This window comes from Mycosarcoma maydis, chromosome 2 (genome assembly GCF_000328475.2).
Source record: "Mycosarcoma maydis chromosome 2, whole genome shotgun sequence".
Classification (NCBI taxonomy): Eukaryota; Fungi; Basidiomycota; class Ustilaginomycetes; order Ustilaginales; genus Mycosarcoma; species Mycosarcoma maydis.
Genome location: NC_026479.1, coordinates 1,769,652 through 1,796,363, shown reverse-complemented (window position 1 = coordinate 1,796,363; position 26,712 = coordinate 1,769,652). Strand labels below are relative to the sequence as shown.

Sequence of the window (26,712 nt, the reverse complement as noted above, 5' to 3'; positions counted from 1 at the left end):
TAGATAAAGTCGACACTAGTCGAGTACATCGAAGCGTGCTAGAGGGCAGTAATAATCGGCTAGATCCCAGTATTTGCGTTTGACGCCTTGCCACTCTTGCTCGGTGACTTTGGGCTGCATTGTGGTCCATTGGGTGGTCAATCCGATCTCTTTGAGATCGAGCTCGCTGATCCTGGTATACACCTCGTAGAAGAAGCGGTTGGTAGCGCCGAGTCCGTGGAAGAAGCTGAATCGGCTATCGGGACCATTCATGATGTTGGGTAGTGCATCGAAAAACGTTTTTAAATCAGCATAGTCCTGACTGTACGTGTCGAAGTAGACAGCATCAAACGAGCCGAGCTGGGTCATCTTGGCGATGGCGTCGTCAGAATCCGGATCCGCATGGATGAGGTAGTCTTCCCATCGACCTTGGAAGATCTCGACGCCGGCAAGTTTGTCGAAGCCGAGTTGGTGAGCGTAGGCGATGGCGTCCGGGTGAGCTTCAATGATGACGTGGCGTGCGGGTTTATATGTCTGGATGAGCGTGTCGATGATGCCGAGACCAAAGCCGACGTTGAGGATGCTGAAGTTGCGCGCTTGATTCGAGCACAGCAGCGACGCCGAGAGCTGCATGATATCCGTCTCCCAGGGTGCCATTACCATGTTGTCGTCGGCATCTAGACACCGTACCTGCCCGAGCGAATCCGGGACGAATCGAAGCGGTGTGCAAAGATAACGCTCTGTGTCGTTAGCTACGTCCAAAGCAACAGGTTTCAACGTGACATGTCTCCCATCCGCCGAAGTCACCACGCTACCTCGATCAGCATCACACGCGCCATCCGCTTTGAGCCGTTTCGCTTCACTCGGCCCAATCTCGTGCTCCTCTTCGTTTTCTCCGCTTTCTGCGCCTCGCAACGCATTCAGCAAAAACGTCTGTCTAACACCCTCCTCCAAAATCTCCCGATAACACCTTTCATGGTTCATACTCCACGCAACCTGTGCAGCCGTGAACCCGTTCGCATCGACAGCGTTCCATATCGCACCGTTCCTCAACAGCAATCGCACCACCTCGACGTGTCCCTGCTCGGCCGCAAAATGCAAAGCGGACCAATTCGCGCTCGACGGATCCTCGTACCATACGTCCACGCCTCCTTCGTCCGTTTCTGAAGAGGACGACGATACAGGCGAGGGGGAGGAGGCGAGCAGAGATCGAATCAGCGCGAGGTCGCCCGATTCAGCCGCGAGGTGGAGTTCGAGGTTGCGAGCAACACGCGACGGTGCGAGGAGGTCGGTGACTTGTTCGGCGGCGCAGAGTGCCGCAGTGGACGACGATGGTTCTTCCATGACACGATGCATCTCGTTTTGTGTTGCAGCCTCTTGATCGAGTAACAGAGGGCTGGGTTAGCAGAGAAGCTATTGAAGCAACAAGGAGGAGCAGGAAGAGCCCCAAGCACGAAGGGTTCCCCTTTTTTTCTGGACTCTTGAGTGTCCGAGTTCCGAGTTCCACGCTTCATATTTACAAACTTACTGTAAGTGTTTTTTGTTTTTGTGAGATTTCCACCAATTGACACGTTTAAAAACACGTCCGTGACCTCGTGAGTTAGTAAGCGTCCACCGGTTATCGGCTATCATTGACGACACGATTCGGACCATCGTAGGTTTTGACAGCTCCCACTTGCTTCCACCTGAGCACGCACCTGCCGACTACCAACACGCTCACATCTCTGGTCGCCCACTAGACTTTGTCACTATGCCAGGTCTCGAACATGCGGTTCTCTCGCGGCTGGACGAATCCACGATCACGCGCACGTCGGCCGTGTACACGGGCTCGATCGACACGACGTGGTGCATCGGCTCGGTTCCCCAAGGTGGCTACTCGCTCTCGATCATCCTCAATGCAGTGCTAGCTTTCATGCGCACACCCGAACTGGTATCTACAGACGTCAAGTCGGTCTCACACCAAGATCCGCTGCTTCTTTCGGCGACCTACATCCAGGCTGTGACGTGGACGGATTTCCAAGTGCGCATCCGCGTTCTGAAACGCGGCAAGAGCCTGAGCAATCTGCAGGCAGAGCTGTGGCAGGATGACAAGATGCGCATCACGACGCAGGTGCTCATGACGGATTTCGGCGTGCAGAAGGAGTCGGCGGATCGAACCAAGGTGGCTGGCTTGAAGGGCAAGGATGTTCACGATCCGAGTAGGAACGGATACACGATTACCGAGCGATCGCAGTGGGCGCCTCAGTTTCCGCTCTCGCCCCCCGAGAGGTGCGATAAGCCTCACCTGTTCGGTACTACAGCTGAAAACGGCAAGACGTTTGGATTCGGTGAGCTGATTAGTATCGCCAACGATCCCAAACATACTCAATCCTCGCTTACTTCCAACACGCTTTCAGCCGGAGCGTACTACTCACTCATTCCTCAACCCTACCCGCAACTCGACACACACCTCGTCGCAACCGGCCGTCTATCGGAACCCAAAAATCTGCTCCCCTTCCTAGCTGACATGTTTACAAGCCCACCCATGATGATCCCCTCGAAACACGCATCCCACTGGTACCCAACCCTCCACCTCACTATCGAATTCAAACGTCGCCTACCCGCCATAACGCGAACTGCCACCCTCTCGCGTGCCAGATTCATGATCAATGGCCAACACGAATCCGACTCGGAACTCTGGTCGCACCCAGACGACCAGCACCTCTTCAACCCCAACCCAGCGCCTTCCGAACCAAGATCGTTCATCCTAGCCATCGCAAGACAAACCGCACTCGTCCTCCCCTTCTCCGTCAACCAGAACAAAACCCTTGCCAACCCCAAACTCTGATACATTCCCATCCTGCTCCTCAAATCCCATCCGCATCACTCCCCAAGACCCACAGTATGATGCCTGTTGATACCGCATGCGCCTCAACACAGGCGGATGTCTTTACGGCTTGTGAAATGGATGTAACATGAGATGTGAAAGTACAGATGAGTTGGGCGGTAATCAGGGAGGAGTAGACCGGAGAAGGAAACGCTACATAAGTATGCCAAGCTGCGCTGAGGGTGACAATGAAGGAAGAGGCAAGAGGCAAGAGACATGTGCTTTTGGATCCACGATTTCGAAGTATGCCCAAGGCGCAAGCGTCCTAGTTGGCGCCGGCGCGACCAGCACCGCCGCGGCCCGCTCGGACAGCAGCGTTTCCACCACGAGCAGCGCCAGTGCGTGAACCACCAGCCGCACCGTTACGAGGCGCACCACCCGCTCCACGTGCACCTCCCGCGGCACCAGCACCACCGGCACCACCAGCACTGGGCTTTCGTCGCTCCTCGATCGTGACGTTCCAGCCGTTCTTTCCTACAGCAACACTTGCTTTGGCAGCCGCCTTGCGAGCCCCATCGACGCTCGTGAATTCGGCAAAAGCGCACGAACGGCTGCCGATGATCTGCACATCCTTGACCGTGCCGAAAGCCTCGAGCGCCTGGCGGAGCGCAGCTTCGGTGACTTGGTCCGCCACGACGTTCTTGATGTACACCGAAGGCGACGAGCTTGCTCCATTCGAAGTAGCAGCAGCCGGCTTGGGAGCAGAAGCAGCAGCAGCAGCAGCAGCCGGCTTGGCGGCGGTGGAAGTAGTAGCAGCAGCTGGGCGAGAAGAAGAGACACCCTTTGCTTCGGCCGAGACGTTGGATCCCCAGCGAGTAGCGTCCGAAGCAGCGAGCGTGGCCCAAGTCTTGGGCTTGGGTGGACCAGCAGGCTGGGCAGGGGCAGGAGTAGGGGCCGCAGCGGCAGCAGCGGCAGCAGCGGGAGTAGAAGCAGCAGCGTTTGGCGCGGAAGCGGCAGCAGCTGGAGCAGTCTCGGTCTTGGCCGCATCGGCAGCGTCCTTTGCGCCCTTGGGAGGAACAGGCGCTTGGTGGTTGTCGACCGCGGTTAGCTTCTTGTCGGTACCGACCTGGTCGGCATCGGTGTTGGTGGGCTCGGCAGCGGTCGAGGTGGCGACGGCGTTGTCAGCGGCAGAAGGGGCATCGAGCTTGGTAGCAGGCTGCTGCTCGGTGGCGGCTGGCTTGGTATCGGCGGCTTCGATGGCCTTGGAGGCAGCAGGAGAGCTGGTGGGGGCCGGAAGGTGGGGAACGGCGTTAGCATTGCCAATGTTGTTGATCTGGATGGTGTGAGCAACTTCGACGCCGTTCTTGTCGGCCTCGTCGATCTCCTCCTGGAGAGCCTCATCGACGGCTTCTGCCTCTGCCTCGATCTCGTCGTCGTCCTTGAGGTAGCGGAAGATGTCGTTGAGCACATAGTAGCCGTTGGGCTGTTCGGCCAAGAAGAAGGTCTGGGCGAATTTTCTCCAGGCGGCGCCGTTGTTGCTGAGCTCACCGAGTACCTGGACGAGGATACCACCGCTAGCCGAGCTTTGGGAGTCGACGTTGGAAACAAACACTTTGGCATCCTGGTAGTTGAGCGAAGTGATCTTGTCGTGGATCTGCTGCTGGCCGAAGCACGGCGAAGATTCCTCCTGTTCGATGCCGTGAACCATGGTAGACTTTTTGGTGAAAAAGCAGTGGAGACGAGCGGGGTTCTGGTTGAGGAAAGTGTAGTACTGCGTGACAAAGAGCCAGCCGACTTCGGAAGGCTGAACCGCGGGCTTGGCAGCACTGTTGGCGGTGGCAGTAGCGACGGCGGAGGAGGAAGCTGCTGAAGAAGGAGACACTCCGTTGGCGGCGGTGGCGGCGTTGCTGGCGGTGACGGCGGCAGACATGGTGGTTATGCTATGCGAATGACAACAAGGGCGACGGTACTAGGTAAGAAGGGGGAAATTCAAGTAAACGCCACTATGACACGGATCGGGTAGAATGACCTAGCGATGACAGAGATGGCAGAGGAAGAAGGGAAGAAAAGAAAAGAAAGAGGCGCTGCTGCGGTGAAAGAGAGAGATGGCGGATGTTGCGACAATGGTATCAATGATGGTGATGGTGAGAACGAATAAGAAAATGAGACCAAAAGAGCCAAAGACGCAGGAAGAACCGATGCACTCGTGACTGACTCGTGACTGCGCGCTTCCGCACTTCGGGCTCACCGACAGGGTGGAGGAAAAGAAGCGCACACACGCACATAGACACAGAGACAGAACTTTGTCCATTCACGATTCTTGATTCACTTGGTCACGGCGCAGGGCTTAGCTTGCTAAGATCACACACACGCGCACGCGCATTCGGCCGTCCTCGCACAATCGTGAATGGTTCGCATTTACACAGTGTTGTCGCTCTCTGTGCGATCCGCAATCAACGTTGATCGAGCTTGTCGTGAGATCACCATGGCGTGAGAAAAGCGTGTGTCATGGTTCAGGCCAAAGAAGGGCTTTTTCGGCCTGAAATTCTGGTTCAGCGCGAATCTGGAAGAAAGCGTCGGAAGAAGCGAGTTTCATGTTTGGCTGGCTGAGCCTTGAGTGGCTCTCGGCGTTTGAGCGCATAACGCTTCACTCATCGTATGCCTGGGAAAGTCGGCTTTGCATCCGTCGACAGCCCCGCTTTCCGATTCGAAATGAATCGTTGACAGTCACGAGTCGATCATCGACAACGTATACCACCACCACCACCACCACCGCCTACGGACGAGCGAGCTACGGCCATCAGCAGAACGTTGGATGCGCTTGTTGTGTGGATTCTTGATTCGCATGTCGAGAGCAACGACCGCAGCCTCCCTCACTTGTCGGTGTCGGTTCGACCCCGCCTTTAAGCTGTTCTTCCAGACAAGGAGCTCAGGTCCAACACAAAAACAATCACGAATCACGATTTCAAATTCATGATTTCGTGAAGAACAGAATACAAATCGCCTGCTTGGACTTTCGGACGAATACAACGGCGGTGTAAAACACATTTGTGATTCCGAACAAACCATAGACCGTGGCACACGGGAGACACACACACACAAGACGGGCGTCCAGCCTTGTATGTGATACATGTCGGTCTAACATTGTAAATTCGATGCGTGGGCTACTCGTGACTCTGTGTTTGCCACACTCAAACTTGTGACTGGTACGTGGTGGCTTACACTTGCTTCACTCACTGCCCTACACTCGCATCGTCATGCAAAGTGAATGACGATGAGCGTCTCAGCCTCGCTAAACCAGAAACCAGAAATTGCTGCTCTGATGTTTGGGTCGCAAACGCTCGGAGCGTCTCGGTATCGAGTGTATGCTTTATGCAGATCTTGGCAGGCAGAGCGAGCCACAAGCGTGAAGAGTCCAACACATGGCCGTGCAAAGTCGCGCACAGGGCTCGCTTGGTGCTGTGTGCGGCGTGTCGCTTTTTCTAGCGCCGAGAAGCGAGAGACGAGAGCAGAGCGGAGAGCAGAGCAGAGTAGGTGCGTGGAATTAGTTAACAGCTGAAAGCAGCACTCGACTTGGCATTCACAATTCACGATTCGTGGGATCACATCCGCGTGTCGCACCACGCACGGCTGTGAGACGTAGCTAGCTCATCCAGGCTGACTCTCGTCCACCCCATCCTTGTGCTTCCGGCTCACGCGAGTTCACCATCAACTCGGATTGCTTGCCACGTCGTCAAAAGATGGAGCTCAACGTCGACAGCGCAAAGCAGCTGCTTGCTGAACACGAGCAAGAGTTGCAATCCGCTCACGATGCTCACTCGATCTTGCTCGCCTCCCAACCCATCACTGCTGCTACAACGCATCCCAACGCCACCGCTTCCAATGCTGCTCGTGCTGTTCCCGTTGTTGCGCCATCCAGCGTTCCTACGCCCACCGCTGCTTCCACCCCGTTCATCTCAACTCAACCTCCCGCTCCTGCCCAGACAGGCCGCATGCAGCTCATCGACGAACAACAAAAGTTCAACAGCGCCGACTTCTCGCCTCATCTCGAGAATTGGGGTCTCGCCGACGCTGGTTTCGGCTACGACCTCTGCGCGGTGCTTGGTTCTCAATCTACCGGCAAATCCACGCTGCTCAACAAACTGTTTGGCACCAACTTTGACGTCATGAGTGAATCCGCGCGTCAGCAGACCACAAAGGGCATTTGGATGTGTAAAGGCCTCAAGATGAACGTGCTCGTCATGGACGTCGAGGGCACCGACGGGCGCGAACGCGGTGAGGACCAGGACTTTGAGCGCAAATCCGCGCTCTTCTCCATGGCATCTGCCGAGGTGCTCATCGTCAATCTGTGGGAGCATCAGGTGGGTCTCTACCAGGGTGCCAACATGGGTCTGCTCAAGACCGTCTTTGAAGTCAACCTTGGTCTCTTTCAGGCTAGCAGAGCCAAGACGGCCGGTGCCAAGGACAAAACGTTGCTGCTCTTTGTCATTCGTGATCACATTGGCGTCACCCCCCTCGAAAATCTATCCGCCACCATCATGGCTGACCTCACCAAGATCTGGCACTCGCTCTCAAAACCCCAAGGCCTCGAGTTGTCCAAGATTACCGACTTTTTCGACTTCATGTTTACCACTTTACCCCACAAGATTCTGCAACCCGCCGAATTCGACAAGGCGGTGGATGTGCTGAGGAATCGCTTTGTCAACCCCAAGGATCCCAACTTTGTCTTCAAGACAGAATACCACAAGCGCATCCCTGCGGATGGACTTGCGCACTACCTCGAGTCCATCTGGGAGCAAGTCATGACGAACAAGGACCTGGATCTGCCTACGCAGCAGGAGCTTCTTGCTCAGTTTCGATGCGACGAGATCGCCAATGTCGCATTCGCTCACTTTGCTACCAGTATCAAGGATTTCCGAAAGCACATTGAAGGCGGATCGGTGGTGGAAAGTCTGGGCGCCGATATGGCGCTGCACCGCTCCACAGCGCTGTCCAAGTTTGACCGTGATGCCAGCAGATACCACCAAGAAGTGTACAAGCGCAAACGAATCGATCTGCTCGACAAACTCAACGGCTCGCTCTCTCCGTTTTTCCTGGGCCAGCTCAAGAACCTCCACCGCTTGATGCTTCAGTCGTTCAAGCAGGCTGTGCTGGATCGCATGCGTACCGAGCCTAACTACGACTTTGGCGAGGTGGTCAGCAGCGAGAAGCGCACCGCCTTGGCCAAGTTCAGTGCGGCAGCCCAAGCGGTGCTGCTGACGGACACGGATTGGACGATCGACGACGAGGTGGTTGAGCTGGATGTCGAGATCCAGAGCATCTCGGACACGATGCGAGTCGAAGAGACCAAGAAGATGGTAGCGCAGATCGAGCGCACGTTCAACAAGAACATTGGCGAGCCGGTCGAGCTGGCACTCAAGTCTGCCAAGCGCTCCATGTGGGACGAGGTGCTGATCAGCTTCTCGACGCTCTTGGAGCAGGCCGAGGCGACGTATGTGCGCAAGGCGACGAGCTTCAATTGCACGGACGACGAGAATGAGCACGCCTTGTTGGCGTTGCGACGCAAGAGTTGGATGAGCATGCGCGCCAAGGTGGACGAGCAGACGGCGGATAGTGTGATTGCGGCCAAGCTTCGGAACAGTTTCGAGGATGGATTCAGGTACGACGACGCGGGCGTGCCGAGGGTGTGGAAGCCCGAGGACGACATGGACGGTGCGTTCAGGAAGGCGCGCGACGAGACGTTGGAGTTGATTGCGCTGTATGCGAAAATCCAAGCTGTCGACACGACATTGATGCGGGAGCTGCGGTCCAAATTCGAGGATGCAGAACCGGTTGGATTGGTGGTTGAAGACGAAGCGTTTGACTGGCATGCTACGCTGAGCGTGCTGAGCGAAACACGCAAGAACGACATTGGCATGCGTTTTCGCAAGGAAGCTGACGCCATGTACGTCGAAGCAAAACGCGCCACTGTCAGTTCGATCGCTCAGGTGCCGCTCTGGATGTACGGCGTCATGCTCGTGCTTGGATGGAACGAGCTGATGGCGATTCTATCGAGTCCTGTCTACTTTGCCTTCCTTCTGGTCCTCATCGCCAGTGCTTACATTGTCTGGAGACTGAACCTCTCAGGTCCGCTCATCAGCGTCCTCCGCGCAGTGGCCAACGAAGTACACAGACTGGCTGATGCTCAGTTGAGGACTCACTTCAGCCAACCGCTCCGCGAACCGCGTCCGCCCGCCGAGTCTCGTCCAGCCGAACAGATCGAGTTGGAGCCAAACTAGATGCACACACACCAATCATATACAGAGTCGAGTCGAAGCATGTTAGTGAGCGCGCTTGTGGATTGGGTGCTGTGCTGGGATGTGGGGGGCGGGGCGCGCAGACGCGGTTGCGCAAGCACGAGTTAGAAGCGGCCTACGTCTCTGCCGAAGAGGAGGTTGCTTGCCCAATTCGCAGGGACCAGGAAGCGGTTTCTCCAGCTCATCGCCATGATGGTATAGGCGGATCTCCAGAGGAGCCAAGCAAGCGTGCCCGAGTCCTTCTTGACAGGAGAGTCGATCAGCGCGCTTCGCGAACCGATCGACGCCATACTGCCTTTGTCGTGGAACACAAACGGTTTCGGCTGCGAGGATCGGGATGAGGGCGAGGCCGAGGCAAGGTGTGAGTTGAAGAGGTGCGCGAGATACGTGCCTTGTTGTGAGGCGACCTGCGCGGTAGCGGGCAGGGCGTCGGGGGACGCAGAGCAGTCTCCGAGGGCAAACACGTTGTCGAGCGGTGTGGGCGGCTGGGATGGTGAGCCCATGTGCGAATCGTCCGCTGCAGGATTGAGGACGTTGGCTCCGGGATTCGGGTGCGAGGGATGGATGACTAGGTTGAGCGTATGGTTGGTCAGCAGTTTGCCAGTTCGGTCTTGTTTGGCAACACCGCGGAAGGCTTGGATGAGAGGAGACGTGGTGATGCCTGTGCTCCAGATCACCATTCCAGCAGCGATGCGCTCTTGGTGGCCGCCGGCAGAGTCGAGCACCACGGCATCGCGTTCGACACGTCGGATCTTGGCGTTGAGTTGCACCTGGATGCCGTCGCGTGCAAACTTGTTGATCGCATACTCGGCGAGACGCGCATCGAACGACGAGAGGATCGTGCTTCCAGCATCCAGCAGTCGGACTGTAGCGTATGCGCACACGTTTGGATACAAGCGCGAGAGCTCGTCGTTGATCTAGCATAGCGCACATTGCATATGGAACGGTGGTGTCAGCAACCCGCGTTCCAACAACCGACAATGCGTGGCTCAAGATACATACCAAGTCGTGCAGTTCCGCGGCGAACTCGGAACCGGTCGGTCCACCACCTACAACCACAAAGCTGAGCAGCCGTCGCAGCTGATGCTCTTGTTCAGCCGAGATCGCGACTTGACCCTGGTGTGTGTACTGGCGTTGCTTGGCATTGGCGCTTTCGAAGAGGCCCAGAATGCGCCATCGAATCGCTCGCGCATCGCTGACGTCCTTCAAGAAGAGTGCGTTTTCTTTGACGCCCTTGGTGCCAAACGTAGCGTTGTACGAGCCGACGCCAATCACGAGGTAGTCGTACTGGAGCGAGTACGTGACGCGTTTCGACTCGTCCTTGTTGGACTCGTCCTTGGAAGCAGGGTTTGCGTCGAGCAGTGGATCCGCTAGTCGGAACTGAGGGTTGAACGCCGAGGTGAGTTCGATGCGGTTGGCTTTCAGGTCGACCGCATCGCACCACGCATGGTGGTATTCCATCCAACGGTTCGAGTGGATCGGTTCGACGACACTTCGAAAGTCGAGCGTTGCACAGCTTGCTTGTGCAAGCAGCGGTGTGAACGAAAACGACGTGGTGGGCGAGATCACCTTGACGTCGAATCGGCGTAGGCTTGCATACGAGAGCGACTTGAGAAACGCATATCCGCCCCAGCCTGTGCCTAGCACGACCAGACGCTGTTTGCGTGCACTTGCATCTGCCTGCGCGCTCTGCGTCTGCGTACCATACCGCCGCACATGCATCCATCGTGAACGAGTCATCGTCCACATGTCCTATGCTCGCTCTTGCCAGCGTGCGATCGTGGTCAGTGTGCAAGCCAATGCTATCCGCTACGCCAACCGAGATCCTTGATTTCTCACGCCCTCCGTGTCTGCTCGTGCTTTGGCGAGTGGCTCGTGAATCGCGCATTCATGTCTCTCACACCTCACCCGGCCCGCTCTACGATTGCCAATCACGAATTCGACTTCTCACATCCACGATTCACACTTGTGATTTGCACGCCGCTTACGCAGCATCAGTCTGAGTGACTATGCGAGCCTCGAGCGCTCTTATGTGGAGGTGTGACCACTCGGACAGTCGTGAGTGTTGAGTCGCTTGTCATGTTTGGAAACACGCGAACCCTGACCGGCTCGACTTGGCAGCTCCGCTTTCAGATGGCGAATCGCCTGGCTTGTGCGTGAAAGCGTCACCCACGACTCGTGACACTTCTTAGCGAGCACCTCACGCATCGGTGCTTACCCCCCACTCCGCTGCTCCTTCTGCTCGCGCTTTCACAGACAACCACGAATCGACCTTGTTCAAATGCTCAAAATCATGAATGTTCGGATTGGGTATGCAATGCGGGCGGGGCGAGGCGCAGAATGCTTGACTCGTCCACAACAGATCCCATGCTAGGGTGTGGGCGTGTCATCAAACCATCGCTGCGTAAACGCGAGAGGCGCAGCCAAGTTAGTTGGATCAGTTGAATCGATCTTGCACTGTGGTTCGGGCTTGGGCTTCTCTGGCTTGGGCTTGGGCTTCTGCTTCTGCTTCTGCTTCTGCTTCTGCTTCTAGAACGTGGCGCTGCTGGCCGAGCTGAACCGGTTGGTTGCAAGCTTGCGCGGCACATAGACTCGCAGCGTGTTGCCGTCAAATTCAGCCTTGACGTTGATCAGGTCGCACTCCTTGTCGGGAAACGTAATGCGGCGCTCAAAGTGTCCGCCACCTTCCGTGTCCCACTTGTCGGCTACAATGTGCAGTGTGCGGTGGTGCGCGTGCTGTTTGGTAGCAAGCGTGATGCAGTCCAGCGAAAATCCAGGTAGACGTGTCACGAGCGTGTATCGCGTGCGCTCCGTCTCGATTACCAGGTCCGTTTCAGGAGGCGCAGGTCTACGCTCCAAGAACGGCAGCGATGGCGGACTGATCGGCGTCGAAATGCTGCACGACGACGTTCGTCCCTTGTTCGGCTGACTCTGCAGCATGTCATCCTCCGTGTCTTGCTCAAGCCAGGCAGACATAGCGCCACCGTTATCGCCGCCTGCTTCGGATCGTGCCTTGGACACAGCGCAAGCCGCAGCTGTCGTATCGCAAAGTAGCTGTGTGCGTGTAGCAGTGGTCGTTGTCGTCGTTGGATTGGTGGTCGTCGTGGTGGCCATCACGCCGTCCTGCGTTGCCTTGACAACGCTGTCCGACGTCTCGGAAACAAGCAAAGCGCTCGTCGCGTCTCGAGCTTCTGCTCTCGCCTCGTCCAACACAGCCGTCATCAACGACTTGGCTCGAGGCGTCTGCCCTGTCTCGGGCGTCAGCGGACCAGACGAGGTGGGTGAGCTGCTACCGTGCCTGACCGATCGACCGCTCCGACTGGTGGGCCAATGGTCGCGCTCGTTGGCATCGTCAACGTCAGCCGCAGCCGTTGACTGAGAAAGCTCAGGCGTCATGTCGGCTCCCTCGAGCGAGTCGTCGGCGGTACGCGACAAGCGCCAAGACAACGACGATGCGTCCGAGAGCGCGCAAGCCTGAGAGCTTTCCGTTTCTGAACTCGGCTTGGTACATTCCAAGTTGCTGCCAGCCGTGTGGCGCATCGAGGTGAGCATGATACGCGTCGCCGCAAACTGCTTCGAGTGGTTAGGCTCAACGCTCGAAAAGCTAGCGTGTCGACGAGCAGCCGAGTCGACATCGCCCACAGACACGGTGTAGCTCGATCGTGGTGCATCGAGTGCGAAAAAGGCCGCACGATGATTGTGGCCATCGAACAAACTGGGAGAATCGAGATGATCCGAAAGCGACCGAGATGCCAGGTTGGGCGATGCGCTCAAGCCTTGCGACATGAACGCCGCATTCGCATCGCCAGACGCGTGAAATCGATCGTCGTGCGGCAGCAGGCTTCTCCAGCTGTCCGATCTCGCCGAGTGCTGACTCTGCGTCGAGGATCGGTAGAGGCCCGACGTGGACCTGGCCGAGAAGCCGCTCACGTTGCTGCTGAACGAGGTGCGAGTGGTGTCGAACGACGAACAAGACATGCCGTCGTGGTTGATTACAGGCGACGATGCCTTGGCTGCCGCGTAGGTATCAATGTCGAATGCACTCGGAGAAGCATGGATGTTTTGCGGCGAGGCGGAAGGCCCAAGCTGCGTGGCGCGCAACTGGCCCTCAGAGGCAAAGTAAGGGTCATGCTCTGGCAGCAGCGAGCGCCACGAGTCTGGGCTGGTCATGCTCGCACGATTCGGAAGATCTGCGTCAAGGCTGGGCGACCGATGGGCTTGGTTTGATTCGGTCGCCGCGGCCACTAGCGGCAATGCGTCACGATGCGACAAAAGGTGCGAGCGTTGCGACTCAGTACGAGACTGCGTGGCTGTGTTTGGCCAAGATTCGTCTGAAAGCGTAGAGCGCTTTGATGTGGCGTTGATGGCAGCAGAAGAGAGGCGTTCGAGTTGGGTAGGATGCTGAAGCGCGAGCGTATCGAGCTGTACCAAAGCGGCATCCAACTCTGGCGAGCGTAGAGGTATGTGCATTGCCGGATCGGTGGAGTGGGTAGAGACGTGTTGCGCATCGTTGTGCGACGGCTTGCGCTGGTGATCGTCGGCATGCGAGACGCGAGCTGCAGCCGACGAGGTTTGCAGCGATGCTGGCGGAGAGTCGGCTTGGACATCGTACGGCCAAGACTGATGCAGGCTCTCGGGGGTCTTGAGCTCGTTGGTGGAGCCGCTTCGGGTGGAGGACATGGACAACCGCGGCAGACGCTCATCCGAGCCTGGACCGGTATCATCGAGCGATGATTGGAGAAACGTGTCGGAACGCGTGACTTGAGAAGCAGCGGAGCTGGGGATGGCCATTGTACTGAATGCTGTGGCTTGTTTACTTGGTTTGAGCGTGTCTGAGCGCTGCGGTGCGGCGGGTCGCTTGTTGCTGCTATGCTGTTGAGCGTACATGGAGTGTGGAGCCATATGGAGCGCAAGGGTATCTGGCGGATGCTTGGAGCGGTAGGACGAGTGATGCGAGATGGACGACTGGCTGCTGCCAGCCGAGGCTATCGAGGCGCGTTGCGAGGCGCGTTGCGAGGACAAAGGGAGCGAGTCAGGAGTCGAGGTGTGCGAATCCTGACTCGCGACTCTGTTCGACATGCCGAGGTCTGGGATGGGAGGAGAGATGGGGGAATGGACGAGATCGAGAGATCGAGGTGGCGGGCTGCACAGACCTCTATATAGCTAGCTAGACACTGGTGGAACGCCGTGGGATCATGTGCTATAGCTGCGCGACATGGTCATCCAAGACGGCAAGACGGCAAGACGGGCAGTGACAGTGAGGGCGATGTGGGAGAAAGCGGGTCGAATCGATTTTGATTTTGATTTTGGACTGACTTGGAAGCGGACGAGATGAGGGAATGCACAATGTGGTAATAGAGAGTTGTGAGCGAACACTGAATGACAAGCAGAATCGAACGCAGAGGATGTTAGAGACAAGAGAGCAAAGCTGTGAGCACAAGTGGCTAGGTGGAGATGAAAAAAGGTGGGGGTGTTGGAGCGTCAAGGATGGCGGTGGATCACGTCGAAACAAGAGCGAGGCGAGGCAGCCTTGCTTGGCAAATGAAACGAGCTGTACTACTCTGTGTATGAGCAACAGGGCACCAGCAAGATCGTATGCGAAAGGAAGCGGATGTCCGAAGCTCGTATTGACAGTCACGAGTGTGGGTGGGTGAGAACAACGGCCGGAATAGTGCAGCGCGGTACGCAGAAACGGAGGATGCAGAACGAGACAAAGATGAGATGCGAGATGGAAATGCAAGATGCAGCAACGGTTGAGGTCAGGATGGTGGTGGTGTTGAGACGATCGAGTGGATAGTGTAGAGCAACTGACAAGCGAATCTCGACGGGCCAAGGAGATGGACCAATCGTCCACAGGCGAATACAGTAGATGAATAGATGAATAGATGAATGGGGCGTGGCGACGTTGCGAGGCAGAGAGTGACGAGTTAGCGTTAGGTGAGCAACTGCGAACAGTCAGTCAGTCAGTCAGTCAGTCAGTCAGTCAATTAGTTGTGAGTCGTTTAGCGCAGTTGTGAGTGCCAAACCGAATCAATCGTACATTCACAACTCACAATTCACAATTCACAATTTACAATTTACAATTCGTGATTGAGCGTCATCGCCAATCCCAAATACTCACGACTGTACAGTAGAATCAAAATCAAGTCACGTTGATCGTCGCCAGACGAAGCTACCAATCACAAACTCACTCGTCCCTCATTCCACAGCGTCGACCCATCTTCCATCAGACAATCCACTGCGAATGCTTTACAAGTGGCATGGATCGCAGCCAGTTCTATGAAATCGTAGCGCGCACACACGCTCTGATGCACAGCGTCAAGCAACGCTGTCACGATGATTACAAACAACGCATCTCGTCCTTTTCTTTTTTTTTCTTGGTTTTTTTTTATTTACAATTGTTTCACAAAGGTAAGGCCAGCTCAGCTGGAGACGAGCCAGGGTTCAATTCTGCAGTCAGGACCAATCGAAGAGAGAGAGAGAGAGAGAGAGAAAAAAACAAAAACAAAAACAGTTGGTAATGCAAAACACTGCACGGGACTTCAGAGCAAGGTCAAAGCCACAACACATCCCGTCTTGCGTTTGGTATTCACGATCGTACTCTACAGTCTGTGAGTACCAAAACCAGGTCTCCACGTTGCGCCCATCGAAGCCGAGCCAATGGTAACTGCGACTGTGCAGCACTCATTCCTGTAGGTGATGTTGTTGTTCTCATGACGCTCCACGTCGTCTGACTGAAGAAAGGCCCGAAGCGTCAAAGCGCCACACTCGTAGAGCAGAGCAGAGCAGGTACAGAAAGTGGACAGCATCAGAGAAAACCTATTCGTGATGGTGGTTGGTCGCTCTTTGCTGTCAGCGTGCATGGTGCGTGACGAGTGCTTGTGCGAGGCTGACACGGCACAGAGCACCGACTGAGGCGTGCGTGTGGCTCTGCGTCTCGAACCACAATTCGCGATTCGCAAAATTCGAGGTGGCAACGATGGTCAGATGCATGAAAACATGCATTTCAACACCAAACAAGATAGCCCCTGAACGCCACCAAGACGTACGCAACTGTACGCCCTCGTGACTTGTACGAATACTAACAACTAACAACCTGCCAAAGTGCAAATACTGTAATAGCTAGGTTAGTTGTCGGGAACCGAATTCAAGCTTTTGCAAAGTAGAATATTTTGAATTGATGTTATTAAGAAATATTATTTCTGAAAATTTAGATTTTATCAAATAATACTGTAACTTTTTTAAATATCCATGCTGTAGTTCCATGTCTTCCGTGTTGGTAAGAGCGTAAGAGACGAACGGGGTAAGGGTAATCTCGTCTCATGGCATGGCAATCCCACGCTTGATGACGACATCTTGGTCGTAGCCGAGCTGGAGGTGTCAGTTTAAAAATATATATAGGACAAGCCAAGTGCTTATGCAACAATTATGATTGCAACACCGACTGCACTCGCACTCGCACTCGCACTTGCTTGCAATCCAACAAGAGAGTCGCAGTGCTCGATGCGCGCTCCGAGGCCCTTTTTCTTTGCTCAAGTCACCGCTACCCGTCTTGTGCGAGTTGGGTGGGGCCGTGAGCGTCCCTATCTGCTCCTCAGCCGACCAGAAATCACGAATGTGACAACATATTCACAATGACTCAGCGAGTCGGTCTCGAACGTGCCAATACTTCGCCCATCGACCCTAAGCTGTGAGGGCTGTCGACTATTCCTCAAACAACGCAACGCGTGCAAACCCCCAGGGTCTGCCCTGTTTTTGGGTGACTTATACATATACATACTGTATAGATTTCTTTTTTTTTTTTCTTTTTTTCAGCTCGATTCATCACTTATTAAATATGTATCTTTGGTTACGGGTGGCGCCAACACGCAATCACCAATGTCTTGTTCAAGCGCAGCGTTCCACGGCTCACGGTCCGGACCACGGCCACGGGCAGACACGATATCAGATGCCCTTTGCCGCATCGCTCTGGCATCGCTCCAGACGTGAGAGGCATGCTCGACCATTGAACGCCGTTTTCAAACCGCCTGTCGAACTCAATCCACCCACGCCACTCGACAGCGCTCAAGCTCTATATTTCTCGCTTCTGCGCTCAAACATGTAGCCGACGTGACGTTGCGCCGTTCGCTCCTCGCTTCTCACTGCTCACTGCTCATCAACACTGCCTTCGAGTGCTTCACTTTGCTTGGCCAGAACCACATTCGCCGCACAATCACCAATCACCAATCACCAACCACAAATGCAGAATGCAGAATGCCAACAGTGTGAGTGTTGAGTCACAAACACCGGCAGCCCCACCTCACTTCGACCTGTCATTCATGATTCGTGAAGCACGATTGACGATTGCTGTGATTGAGCTTAAACCTCGATTCGTGATTGCTGCCCCTTCCGGCCGAGCTCAACGTGGGTGGGGGCTGTTCACGCACGGTCCCAACTTGTCACAGCTCGCCGCAACTCGCATTCCGAGCCGACCCTAGTTGCCAGCGATCAAGCTGATCCACTCACACACGTTCGCGCAGCCGACCACAAGAGCCGTCAGTGACCTTCCAATCGTGAATGGCTTGTAATCCACTGTCCCATCAGTGTATCCCTGGTGTACCAACGATCGAGCTTTGCATAAACCAATCTTCACGACTGCCATTTTCCGCATGTTGCATTCCCGATTGTGGACATTTTGCACCGTGAATCACGAATGCAAACATGACATACAGTATGCACATTTGGCTGGCGTTTGTCTTGTTTGTCAGCATCCGAACATGCACCGAAAATCGTGGCTAACCAAACAAGGACTCATCTCGTCTCAACCCTGATCGGTAGAAGCTCGTCAGATATATGAAGCAGCGGTGCAGGAGGCGTCGATGAGCGATCCAATCAAACCCTGCCAAAACTTGTTCCGAAGCCATGCTAAATGCTTGCCAACTAGTCACGAGTCTTGCCCGGTAACGATCGACCGTGTTAGCATCTTGCAAGTCAGAGTATGACACCATGCGTCAAGACAGCTTCAGATGCTGACAGCGTTCATGCAGTCATGAGTCAAGTCGGAGGCTACAGCTTTCACGAATCACGAATTCTACCGACGGTAGCGAGCTCAAAGGAGAAGATGCGGTTTGGTTTTGTTCTTCGAGTAGCTGCATGTCCAAGCAATCAACCCAAGGCCTTCTTGATCGCCTTCTCTGAAACAAATGCAAACATCACTCGATCTTGTCCGTGTTGCTAGACACACTTCGCACCGGCCGATACGGAGATGCAGCTGTACCTTTGGGATGCCAGTACAATTCACGTATCGCGAGTTGCAAACAGCCCAAACAGCCTCCTTGTCTTCCTATCACTCACGGCGCCACCTCTTCTCCTGTTGCAATCACGAATCTCACCAAGACGATCGGTTCCAAGATCTCAACTCGTGATTGCCCCGATCAAGTTTTTTTTTTTCATATAAATCGGTCTGCATCACGCTCTTCTCGTCTCGAAATCGTCAAGGTGAATCGTGAATCACGAATGTGTTCTGTGAGACAAGCGGAGAAAAGGGTTCGGCATGTATCCTGCCTACGAACGACAACCCGTCGTAAAAATAGCAAATCTCCAACATGAGTGCCCTCAACAACGCTCATGTCTGCAACTAACTCAGCAAATTGCATCCAAGTTTACCCTGAACCCCAACCCTGACGTGAAACAAGACAGCATAACTCGGCTGCTCCAACCATCGCAAACAATCACGAATAACGAATAACGAATGCATATCCCTGTGACTGGCTAAAGAGCTTTACAGCATGCGAGCCCCGCATGCGAGCCCCCAATGTGTCAGAGCATGAATTCCGAGACAAGTCAGCGTACGATCCAGTTGTGAGCATAACAGAGACATGTGTCGTGCGAGCAAGACACCCTCGTCGATTCGGTCCGAGCCGAGCCGGACCGGGCCTTGCTCGTCCACGCCATCCCGCCTTCGATCGGGACGGCGATGCTTGCGATCGTCTCAAGCCGTGCTCTGCGTTCGTTCTCAACTTTAGCTCCACTTGCTTCTCAGAACCGCACTTTCGCTTCACCCCTCGCCTGATCACTGAATCCGTCTGGTATCGCGGCAACAGGCGTTTCGCTTGCAATCCTCGCCACTTTCCATGAAAGCGTCGATAAGTCGATCTTGTTCAGCGTCTTGACCCTAACTTGGATCCCTAAAAGTACAATGGTTGCTCGGTGAGAACGATAATGTAAGACGCTATCGTCGTACATGCTGTGTTGGAGAGAACTGCGTCGTCGGCAAAGTGACCTCGTTGCTCGGGCCTAGTGTCGGTAGTGGTCGCAGGGTATCGAAAGGAGCGGGGGGACGTCGCTTTTCTTACTTCTTCTTGCCCTTCATAGCTGCACGTCGACCCTCGCCTGTTGGTCGCAAAACCGTAGCCAAAAGTGAGAAAAAGGTATTAGCAATCTAGCTGTATCCGTGATCAACTCAAGGTCAATCAGAAAGCTGCGCGCACGCTTGCTCGCATCAGGAAAACTTACCCTTCCTTGGGGGACCTTTTCCGAGCATCTTCTTCCTCTCGACATCCTTCAACCTCTGCGTCTCGCGCACGTCTTGCAGCCTTCCCAAACCAGGCACGAGCTTCTGAATCGCTCGGAAATTCACCGTGGGAGGGTAGTATGCCAACATCGAAGGGCCTTGTAACCTTTGACGCAGCACTTTGGCACCAGTGCGTGCCTGTGTAGGGTTGTACGTCGTACCAAACACTTTGGCTTGGAGCGCTTTGAGCGACCACACTGCCGACGAGGATGGTGCCACCTTCATTGTGCGCAAGCTTATGTGCGTGATCGTCTTCGTAATCGTGTGCCCAGCTATGACCCGACGTGGTGGTCGTGATCGTCGTAGTCACCCGAACCGTCATCGAGACCAACAAGCATTTAGGCAGCCGAAATGTGACAGCCCAGAAATTCTTCTAGGTCACGTGTCTTGATTCCCACCATTCGCACGAGTAAATGTCCGTAAACGCGGCACACTTTCAGGCGCCACGAGCAGCGGAACCCGAACTTGGCTGACAGATGCACGGCCCGCGCTGCGCTCTAAACGTGAAATTCGTGATTCGTGATTCACAGTGACGAATTCCAGCTAAAAAGTCAAGTTGCGCAGCTTGCGAGCACAGCCTACCTAAGCGCATCTTGACTTTGTGCATTTGCATTCGCCATGACTTGCCTGCATTCTTCACGACCATCTTCGACATTGTAGCACAGTCATCCAATCCCTCTCGAGCCACCATCGATATTCTAGAGGTATATCTCGGCAAGTACGATCCACAACCACAACCACAACTGGCACACTCATCCACTGAATCATGGCGTACCCAGGTCAAGGCGGACACCACTACCAATCGACGCATGGCGGAGGAGGCGGTGGCTTCCCAGCACCGCACGGATACGCTCAGCCAGGCTACGGCTATGCGCCACCTTCAGGACCACCGCAAGGCTACCAGAGCGGAGGCGGATATGCACCACCCATGCAACCTCCTCCCGGTGGTGTTCAAGGTCAGATGGGATATGGCTTTGCGCCACCTTCGGGCCCCATTGGCCCGCCCGAGTATGCCACGAACCATGTCAACTACAATCCTCAGGGTGGCATGATCGGAAACCAGCGTTACGAATACTCGTCGATGCAGGGCAAGCGAAAGGCACTGCTGATCGGTATCAACTACTTTGGCCAGAACGGCGAGCTTCGAGGATGCATCAACGATGTGCGCAACGTGCAAAACTTCCTCCGGCAACGAGGCTACAAGGATGACGACATGGTGGTTCTGACAGACGATCAGCGGGATGCGCGTAGTATCCCGACGCGGCAAAACATGACGGCTGCGATGCACTGGTTGGTGCGAGGTGCTCAACCGGGCGATGCGCTCTTCTTCCACTACAGTGGACACGGTGGACAGGCCAAGGCAACGCAGGGAGACGAAGCGGATGGATACAACGAGACCATCATCCCGCTCGACTACCAGCAGGCGGGACAGATAGAGGACGACGAGCTGCACGCCATCATGGTGCGTCCACTCCCCGTGGGCTGTCGTCTCACCGCCATCTTTGACTCGTGCCACTCAGGCACTGCGCTCGACCTGCCGTACGTCTACACCACCTCGGGTAACGTCAAGGAACCCAACGTGATTGCGGGCGTGGGCAAGGGCATCATGGGTGCCGCCATGAACTATGCCCGCGGCGACGTGCTTGGCATGGCTAAAGGTCTCTTTTCAACGTTTACTACAGCCAAGAACACCAGCGGTGCCGAAGAGGTCACCAAACAGACGCGATCAAGCGGTGCCGATGTGGTCATGCTCAGTGGATGCAAGGACTCGCAGACCAGTGCCGACGCGACCGAGGCGGGTAAAGCGACGGGCGCATGCTCGTTTGCATTTTTGAGCGTGATGAACCAGTATCCGCAGTTGACGTACAAGCAGATGCTCAATGCTGTACGTGATGTCTTGGCGAGCAAGTACAGCCAAAAGCCGCAGCTCAGCTCATCGCACCCCATCGACATGGATCTACTGTTTGTCGTCTAGGCGCTCCGCTTTTCATGTCTGCTTCTATCTATACTGTTTGCCTGTCGTTCGTCTCTATGCGTGCAGTAGCGTGCAGTAGCGTTTGGGTATGGATAGCTGTGATGGGTATGCACACACAGCTGCGTCAGAGCGAGCGTGGATCGCTAATTGTTGCCAGCTGAAGGCGCTTTGCCTGGCTCGTCGAGTTTCACGATTTCGGAGCGGCATTCAGTCACAGTCACGAGTCACGAGTTGCTTGGCCGTTGACGGTTTCGCGTGTCCACGGTCGTGATTCGTGATTCCGTGTTCGCGATTGTTCGGGTGTGGAGTCGACATTCTTCACAATTTCCGGTATACAGCGTATAGCTGTGCGAGTTGTAAGTTGTGAGTTGTGAGTTGTGAGTAGTTACTGTATGTGACTCGTGATTCTGTGATTCAAGCAAGATCCTCGGTTGGCGCCGGTGACATTCGCAGGCGTGTCACGGACCAGCCGAATGTCGATCGTCGACGTTCCTCCACAAACAGAATCACGAATCACGAATTTCCCGATGGTTTTTTGGGCCACTGTTCTTTCAGCGTTTCGCGGGCGGAGGCGACTATTTTTTGCGCTTCTTCACGTCACACTCACAACTGTGATTCGTGATTGCAAAGAGCCAAGCTTGAGAGTAGGCAGCGTGGTGCGAGAGGTAACCGACCAAGCTCAGCGTATCAGTCTGGCAATTCGTGCTTTGCATCCTCCATCATCGATCGTCGGCTTTCCATCCTAGCAGTACATCAGTGGTCAAGTCTTGATCATGCTCGAATCTGTCTTCCAGCCCATCGCTGATGCGGCTGGCGCTCCAGTCGACTACATCAAGCTCTTCACCTGCCTTCTCGCCGCTTTCCCACTCGCTGCCGTCTTTCCCTACCTGCCTTCGGCCACAGCCAAGCACATCTACAGTCTCACTGTCTCGTTGCTCTTTTTCGTGCCTGTGCTCAACCTCTACTCGGGGTTTTTGCAACTCGTCGGCTCGGCGCTGCTTACCTATGCCGTTTGCACCTTCAAGATCGGCGGTAAGAACATGGGCTGGCTCGTGTTCGCCTTGCAGATGGGCCATCTCACCTACAATCACGCCGTACGCAAGTTTGGCGCCATCCCGCTTTCCACCATCGAGATCACTGCCATGCAGATGGTGGCCGTCATGAACCTCACCACATTTGCATGGGACTGCTACGATGGCCAGATCCGCACCGAGGCGCAGTGCGACGACTCGCAAAAAAAGAGCCGCATTACAAAGATGCCTTCGCTGCTCGAATTTCTGGGTTATACGTTCTACTTTCCCGGCGTGCTCATCGGTCCCTCGACTCGATTTGTGGACTACCGAGCTTGGAGCACCGGCGAGCTGTATGCGTCAGCCAAGGGCAAGGAAAAGGCGCTTGGTCCGAATACAGGCTCTGCTACTCTTCCCAAAGGCCGCCTCGCTGCGTCTTTGCGCGAGCTGATTGCTGGTCTCGGCTTCATGGCCGTTTACTCGGTCTTTGCTCCTGCCTACTCATACGAGAAGCTCATTGGGCTTCATGGCGGTCTTGACCACCTCGCTTGGTACCAGAAACTCGGTTGGATCCAAGTCGCCGGCTTCATGGCACGAACAAAGTACTACGGCATCTGGTCGCTCACCGATGGCGCCTGCATCCTCTCTGGCCTCGGCTACAACGGCGTCGATGTGAGGACGGGCCGGACGAGATGGAACCGGTGCCGAAATATTGACATCCCCAAAATTGAATTTGCCAACAACTGGAAGGAGCTCTTGGATCACTGGAATATGAACACCAATGTCTGGCTGCGTAACAATGTGTACAAACGCATCGCACGTCCAGGCAAGAAGCCGGGCTTCAAGTCGACCATGACCACGTTTTTCACCTCGGCCTTCTGGCACGGGCTTGAACCAGGATACTACATGTCGTTCGTCCTGGCGGGCTTCATGCAATCTGCGGCCAAGATGCTGCGTCGTCACGTTCGACCCATGTTTTTCGGCGAGCCCAACGTGCCGAATCCGACGTTTTCCAACATGCTCACGTATTCAGCCTCGCAGCTTGCGTACTGCACGGCCTCGGTGGTGGTCTCGCAAGTGACGCTCAACTACGCAGTAGCGCCGTTCATGCTTTTGGAGTTCAAGGCGTCACTTGGCGGCTGGAAGGCGGTGTACTTTTACGGACACATCCTGACGCTGGTTACTATCGTTGCGTTCCAAAACGGACTGGGCAAAGCGCTAGATCGTAAGAGGGGCAAGGTGCGGCTCGATAGCAAAAAGACGGATGGCGAACCGCCGTTTGCGTCCGGTTTCACTACCGACGCCGATAGCGATGCCGACGGTTTCACCAACAGGAGCATACTCAAACGCGGAAATTCGAGCACCAACCAGCAGCGCCTCAACGATCAGGCGCAGCATGTCTCTGCTTTGGCTCCGGAACCTCTATCGTGAGCGATGCGCTCGCACGTCACGACGCGCTTGTATTTACGAGGCAGAGCTCATGAAAAAGAACGCAAGCGCCAAACCACACTCGAGTGCACCACTCGTTGTAGTGGGAGCCATATCGGGGCGATTTGAGCGTGCGTGTCATAGTGACTCACGATGGATGGCGTGCATTAGCGGGGTGAGTTTCGAGTTCGAGGTGGCGACTTGACATTTCAAGCAAGCGCATGCTCTTGGAGCCATGTATGAGGCTGGTCGGGGTATGTGTGGTTGACGCTGTTGCTGTAGTGTGCAGAGTGTGTGGCTGGTACGAGGTGCTGTGAGTGTCACGGCGACAAGAGCCGGTCTTGGCGCACTGCAGGCTGCTGACGTCTCGCACTCGTCCGAGATTTGCAGTGACGAGTGTGACGTCTCGCTAGGCTGCACAGTCAAGACTCAACACGTGGGGGGTTGTTGGTCAGGGATTCGCGTGGTGCGCACCACGCGCAAGTGTGGTTCGATTCAACAGAGGAACCGCATACCCGCGCAGGCAATCGAGGTTGGAGCACTCAACCAGCACGCGAGATGCGCATCTCAATCCGATTCAACATGCTACAAACAACGTGACAGACGAGGCTAGATCTACTGTTTTTTGGGTGGAACGGGAGCGGGCTCGTCCATGTGATCGAGCCAGTTGATGTTGTCTGGGGTACCTTCGATCCTGGGTTTCATGGTGCCGAACATCATGTCCCAGAGCCTGGTCTGTTTGCCGTAGTTTCCACTCTTTTTCCAACCTCTTCGGTGGTGAATGTCGTGATCTTCGAGACACAGTTCAGCACCGATCCACCTGAGATACCAGGTCAGAGGATTTTCAAGGTAGCCTCTGAGGCCCGAATGGCCGCTGGCTTCGAGGAAGAGGATGTAGCAAGTCGAGACCCACCAGGTGGCAAAGTTGATCCGCCACGTGAGCCAAGCGAGCGCGGGGATGCCTACCATGTCGAAGAACTCCTGTTCGTGATCGGCAAATGCGCCCAGTGCAGCGATGGGATGTTTCGTGGTGTGATGTTTGCGGTGGAAGCGCCACAGGAAAGGCACTTCGTGCATGAGACGATGGTACCAGTAGAACCAAAAGTCGACAGCTATGGCAAACATGAAAGCGTTGACGGGCAGCATCAGGATTGTCTTGGTGTCCAAAACCGGCTCAGCCGGATTGTACAGATACGGGACGGCGATCACGGCGCGACTGATGACGACCATAAACAAGCCTATGGCGACACTGGTTGTGTCGACGTCCGGAACACCGTCGCGCTCGACGGCGCCGTCGAACGTGCCGAACTTGAGCGTCATGTCGTTGTTCCACTTGAACACGCCGATGCCATAGACGACAAAGTAGGCCAGATACGCGGTCGTAGCGATCCACACAGGCACGCCCATGTTGGTATACCAGCTGAAAGCGTGGTGTATCAGCAGAGGTGCCATAGCGCGCGGCAAGATGCGTGCGTGCAACTTCCACACCGGATACACAGGCACCGGCGCATCCTTCGGATACACGGGCGGCTTCGGACGCGGTGCACTCGGATTATCCGGCGACATCACCCCGAGTACGATCAGACTACGCTCGTAAAACGTCCACTCGGACGGCGCTCGTTTGTGCCACGACGCCGTCATACGTCCTTTGTTCTTCGGCATCGAGCCCAGCTTGGTCACGTCGACATCAGCTACATCCGTAGCCGCACCATGCCCAATGTGCGTACCTGTGCTTGTGACCGTCGCCATACTTGCACTGGACCAATTCGCGATTCTCGGTTTAGACGCAAGCCACGCAAGGACGACTTGCGTGTCGAGCAAGTCGCACTCTCCATCTGGCTGCTATATATCTTGTGCGACTCGCCGCGCAACAGCTGTGCACACGCTACGCAGGACGCAGTAGCAAGTGCTTGTGTCGGTGGTGACTGCACCGCGACTGCATCGCGCACTGCATCCACGTCTCGCTTAGAGCGCCCCGCGCGCTGTGGTGATGCCGTGCTGTGTCGTCGTGCGTGTGCTCTGTTGGACAGCTGTTGTCGCGTGAAATAGACAAACGTGAATTTTGGGCCGAATCCAAGCCAGCCAGCACGCAAAGGTCGCCGCCGTGTCACGTCGCCCGTTGTTGTGGCCCAAGTGCCACTTACCCCACACTTTTTGTTCTTCTTTGGATTTTCAGCTTGATTTATTGATTAGTTCCTCTGCCTCGCGTGCCTGTTCGGGCGTTGTTCGTCGCTTGATTTCGCTGACAGATTCGCAATTACGAGTTGTGAATCGTGAATCGTGAATCGTGAATCGTGAATCGTGTTTGACAGCTGATAAATAGGGTAGCTCTTTCCTGATCGTTTGCGCTGCTAGAACGTGACCAGACGCGCGGCGCTAATGAGACGAGCGCAAACACTTCACCTCGGCTCGTCTGTGGCTTGGCCGATCGTCGGTCTTACGCACTGCTCGAAACTTGCAGCATGAGCGCGTGACAAACAGCTAGCGTCTCTTGCACGATGCACAACCCGCGTGTCGCACGTTGGCCTGCTCGCCTCGGACGTTGGTATCTCGCTCCATGCTTTCACATCCACTTGAACTGCCAATGTCGAATGCACTTGGTTGCGTTTCCCACACTATGCTAATGTGCCCACACACTTGTCGGTCGATTCATGATTTCGCAACTT

At 55.3% G+C, this 26,712-nt stretch overlaps 11 protein-coding genes across 11 annotated transcripts; 5 read left to right on the top strand and 6 right to left on the bottom strand.

Moving 5' to 3' along the window:
* Positions 1–15: 15 nt before the first annotated feature.
* UMAG_11334 (protein-arginine N5-methyltransferase) lies at positions 16–1,335 on the bottom strand (the record flags this gene model as incomplete). The annotated part of the gene is made up of 1 exon (XM_011389134.1): positions 16–1,335. One exon carries the CDS (start codon positions 1,333–1,335, stop codon positions 16–18), a length of 1,320 nt encoding a protein of 439 aa, XP_011387436.1.
* Positions 1,336–1,729: 394 nt separating this feature from the next.
* On the top strand, positions 1,730–2,806 carry UMAG_01415 (uncharacterized protein; the record flags this gene model as incomplete). The annotated part of the gene is made up of 1 exon (XM_011388986.1): positions 1,730–2,806. One exon carries the CDS (start codon positions 1,730–1,732, stop codon positions 2,804–2,806), a length of 1,077 nt encoding a protein of 358 aa, XP_011387288.1.
* Positions 2,807–3,110: 304 nt separating this feature from the next.
* On the bottom strand, positions 3,111–4,715 carry UMAG_01414 (uncharacterized protein; the record flags this gene model as incomplete). Its single annotated transcript, XM_011388985.1, has 1 exon — positions 3,111–4,715. One exon carries the CDS (start codon positions 4,713–4,715, stop codon positions 3,111–3,113), a length of 1,605 nt encoding a protein of 534 aa, XP_011387287.1.
* Positions 4,716–6,525: 1,810 nt separating this feature from the next.
* On the top strand, positions 6,526–9,063 carry UMAG_12136 (dynamin-like GTPase SEY1; the record flags this gene model as incomplete). Its single annotated transcript, XM_011389201.1, has 1 exon — positions 6,526–9,063. One exon carries the CDS (start codon positions 6,526–6,528, stop codon positions 9,061–9,063), a length of 2,538 nt encoding a protein of 845 aa, XP_011387503.1.
* A 122-nt stretch (positions 9,064–9,185) lies between these two features.
* On the bottom strand, positions 9,186–10,821 carry UMAG_11333 (uncharacterized protein; the record flags this gene model as incomplete). Its single annotated transcript, XM_011389133.1, has 2 exons — positions 9,186–9,998; positions 10,084–10,821. The coding sequence occupies 2 exons, from the start codon at positions 10,819–10,821 to the stop codon at positions 9,186–9,188; spliced, it is 1,551 nt and encodes a 516-aa protein (XP_011387435.1).
* Positions 10,822–11,610: 789 nt separating this feature from the next.
* UMAG_01411 (uncharacterized protein) lies at positions 11,611–13,968 on the bottom strand (the record flags this gene model as incomplete). Its single annotated transcript, XM_011388984.1, has 1 exon — positions 11,611–13,968. The coding sequence occupies one exon, from the start codon at positions 13,966–13,968 to the stop codon at positions 11,611–11,613; it is 2,358 nt and encodes a 785-aa protein (XP_011387286.1).
* A 3,359-nt stretch (positions 13,969–17,327) lies between these two features.
* On the top strand, positions 17,328–17,558 carry UMAG_11332 (uncharacterized protein; the record flags this gene model as incomplete). Its single annotated transcript, XM_011389132.1, has 1 exon — positions 17,328–17,558. The coding sequence occupies one exon, from the start codon at positions 17,328–17,330 to the stop codon at positions 17,556–17,558; it is 231 nt and encodes a 76-aa protein (XP_011387434.1).
* A 1,853-nt stretch (positions 17,559–19,411) lies between these two features.
* On the bottom strand, positions 19,412–19,858 carry UMAG_11331 (mitochondrial 37S ribosomal protein mS33; the record flags this gene model as incomplete). The annotated part of the gene is made up of 2 exons (XM_011389131.1): positions 19,412–19,452; positions 19,576–19,858. The coding sequence occupies 2 exons, from the start codon at positions 19,856–19,858 to the stop codon at positions 19,412–19,414; spliced, it is 324 nt and encodes a 107-aa protein (XP_011387433.1).
* Positions 19,859–20,399: 541 nt separating this feature from the next.
* UMAG_01408 (putative metacaspase) lies at positions 20,400–21,608 on the top strand (the record flags this gene model as incomplete). The annotated part of the gene is made up of 1 exon (XM_011388983.1): positions 20,400–21,608. One exon carries the CDS (start codon positions 20,400–20,402, stop codon positions 21,606–21,608), a length of 1,209 nt encoding a protein of 402 aa, XP_011387285.1.
* Positions 21,609–22,381: 773 nt separating this feature from the next.
* On the top strand, positions 22,382–24,049 carry UMAG_01407 (lysophospholipid acyltransferase; the record flags this gene model as incomplete). The annotated part of the gene is made up of 1 exon (XM_011388982.1): positions 22,382–24,049. The coding sequence occupies one exon, from the start codon at positions 22,382–22,384 to the stop codon at positions 24,047–24,049; it is 1,668 nt and encodes a 555-aa protein (XP_011387284.1).
* A 612-nt stretch (positions 24,050–24,661) lies between these two features.
* Positions 24,662–25,795, bottom strand: UMAG_01406 (uncharacterized protein; the record flags this gene model as incomplete). The annotated part of the gene is made up of 1 exon (XM_011388981.1): positions 24,662–25,795. The coding sequence occupies one exon, from the start codon at positions 25,793–25,795 to the stop codon at positions 24,662–24,664; it is 1,134 nt and encodes a 377-aa protein (XP_011387283.1).
* Between the last annotated feature and the right edge of the window lie 917 nt (positions 25,796–26,712).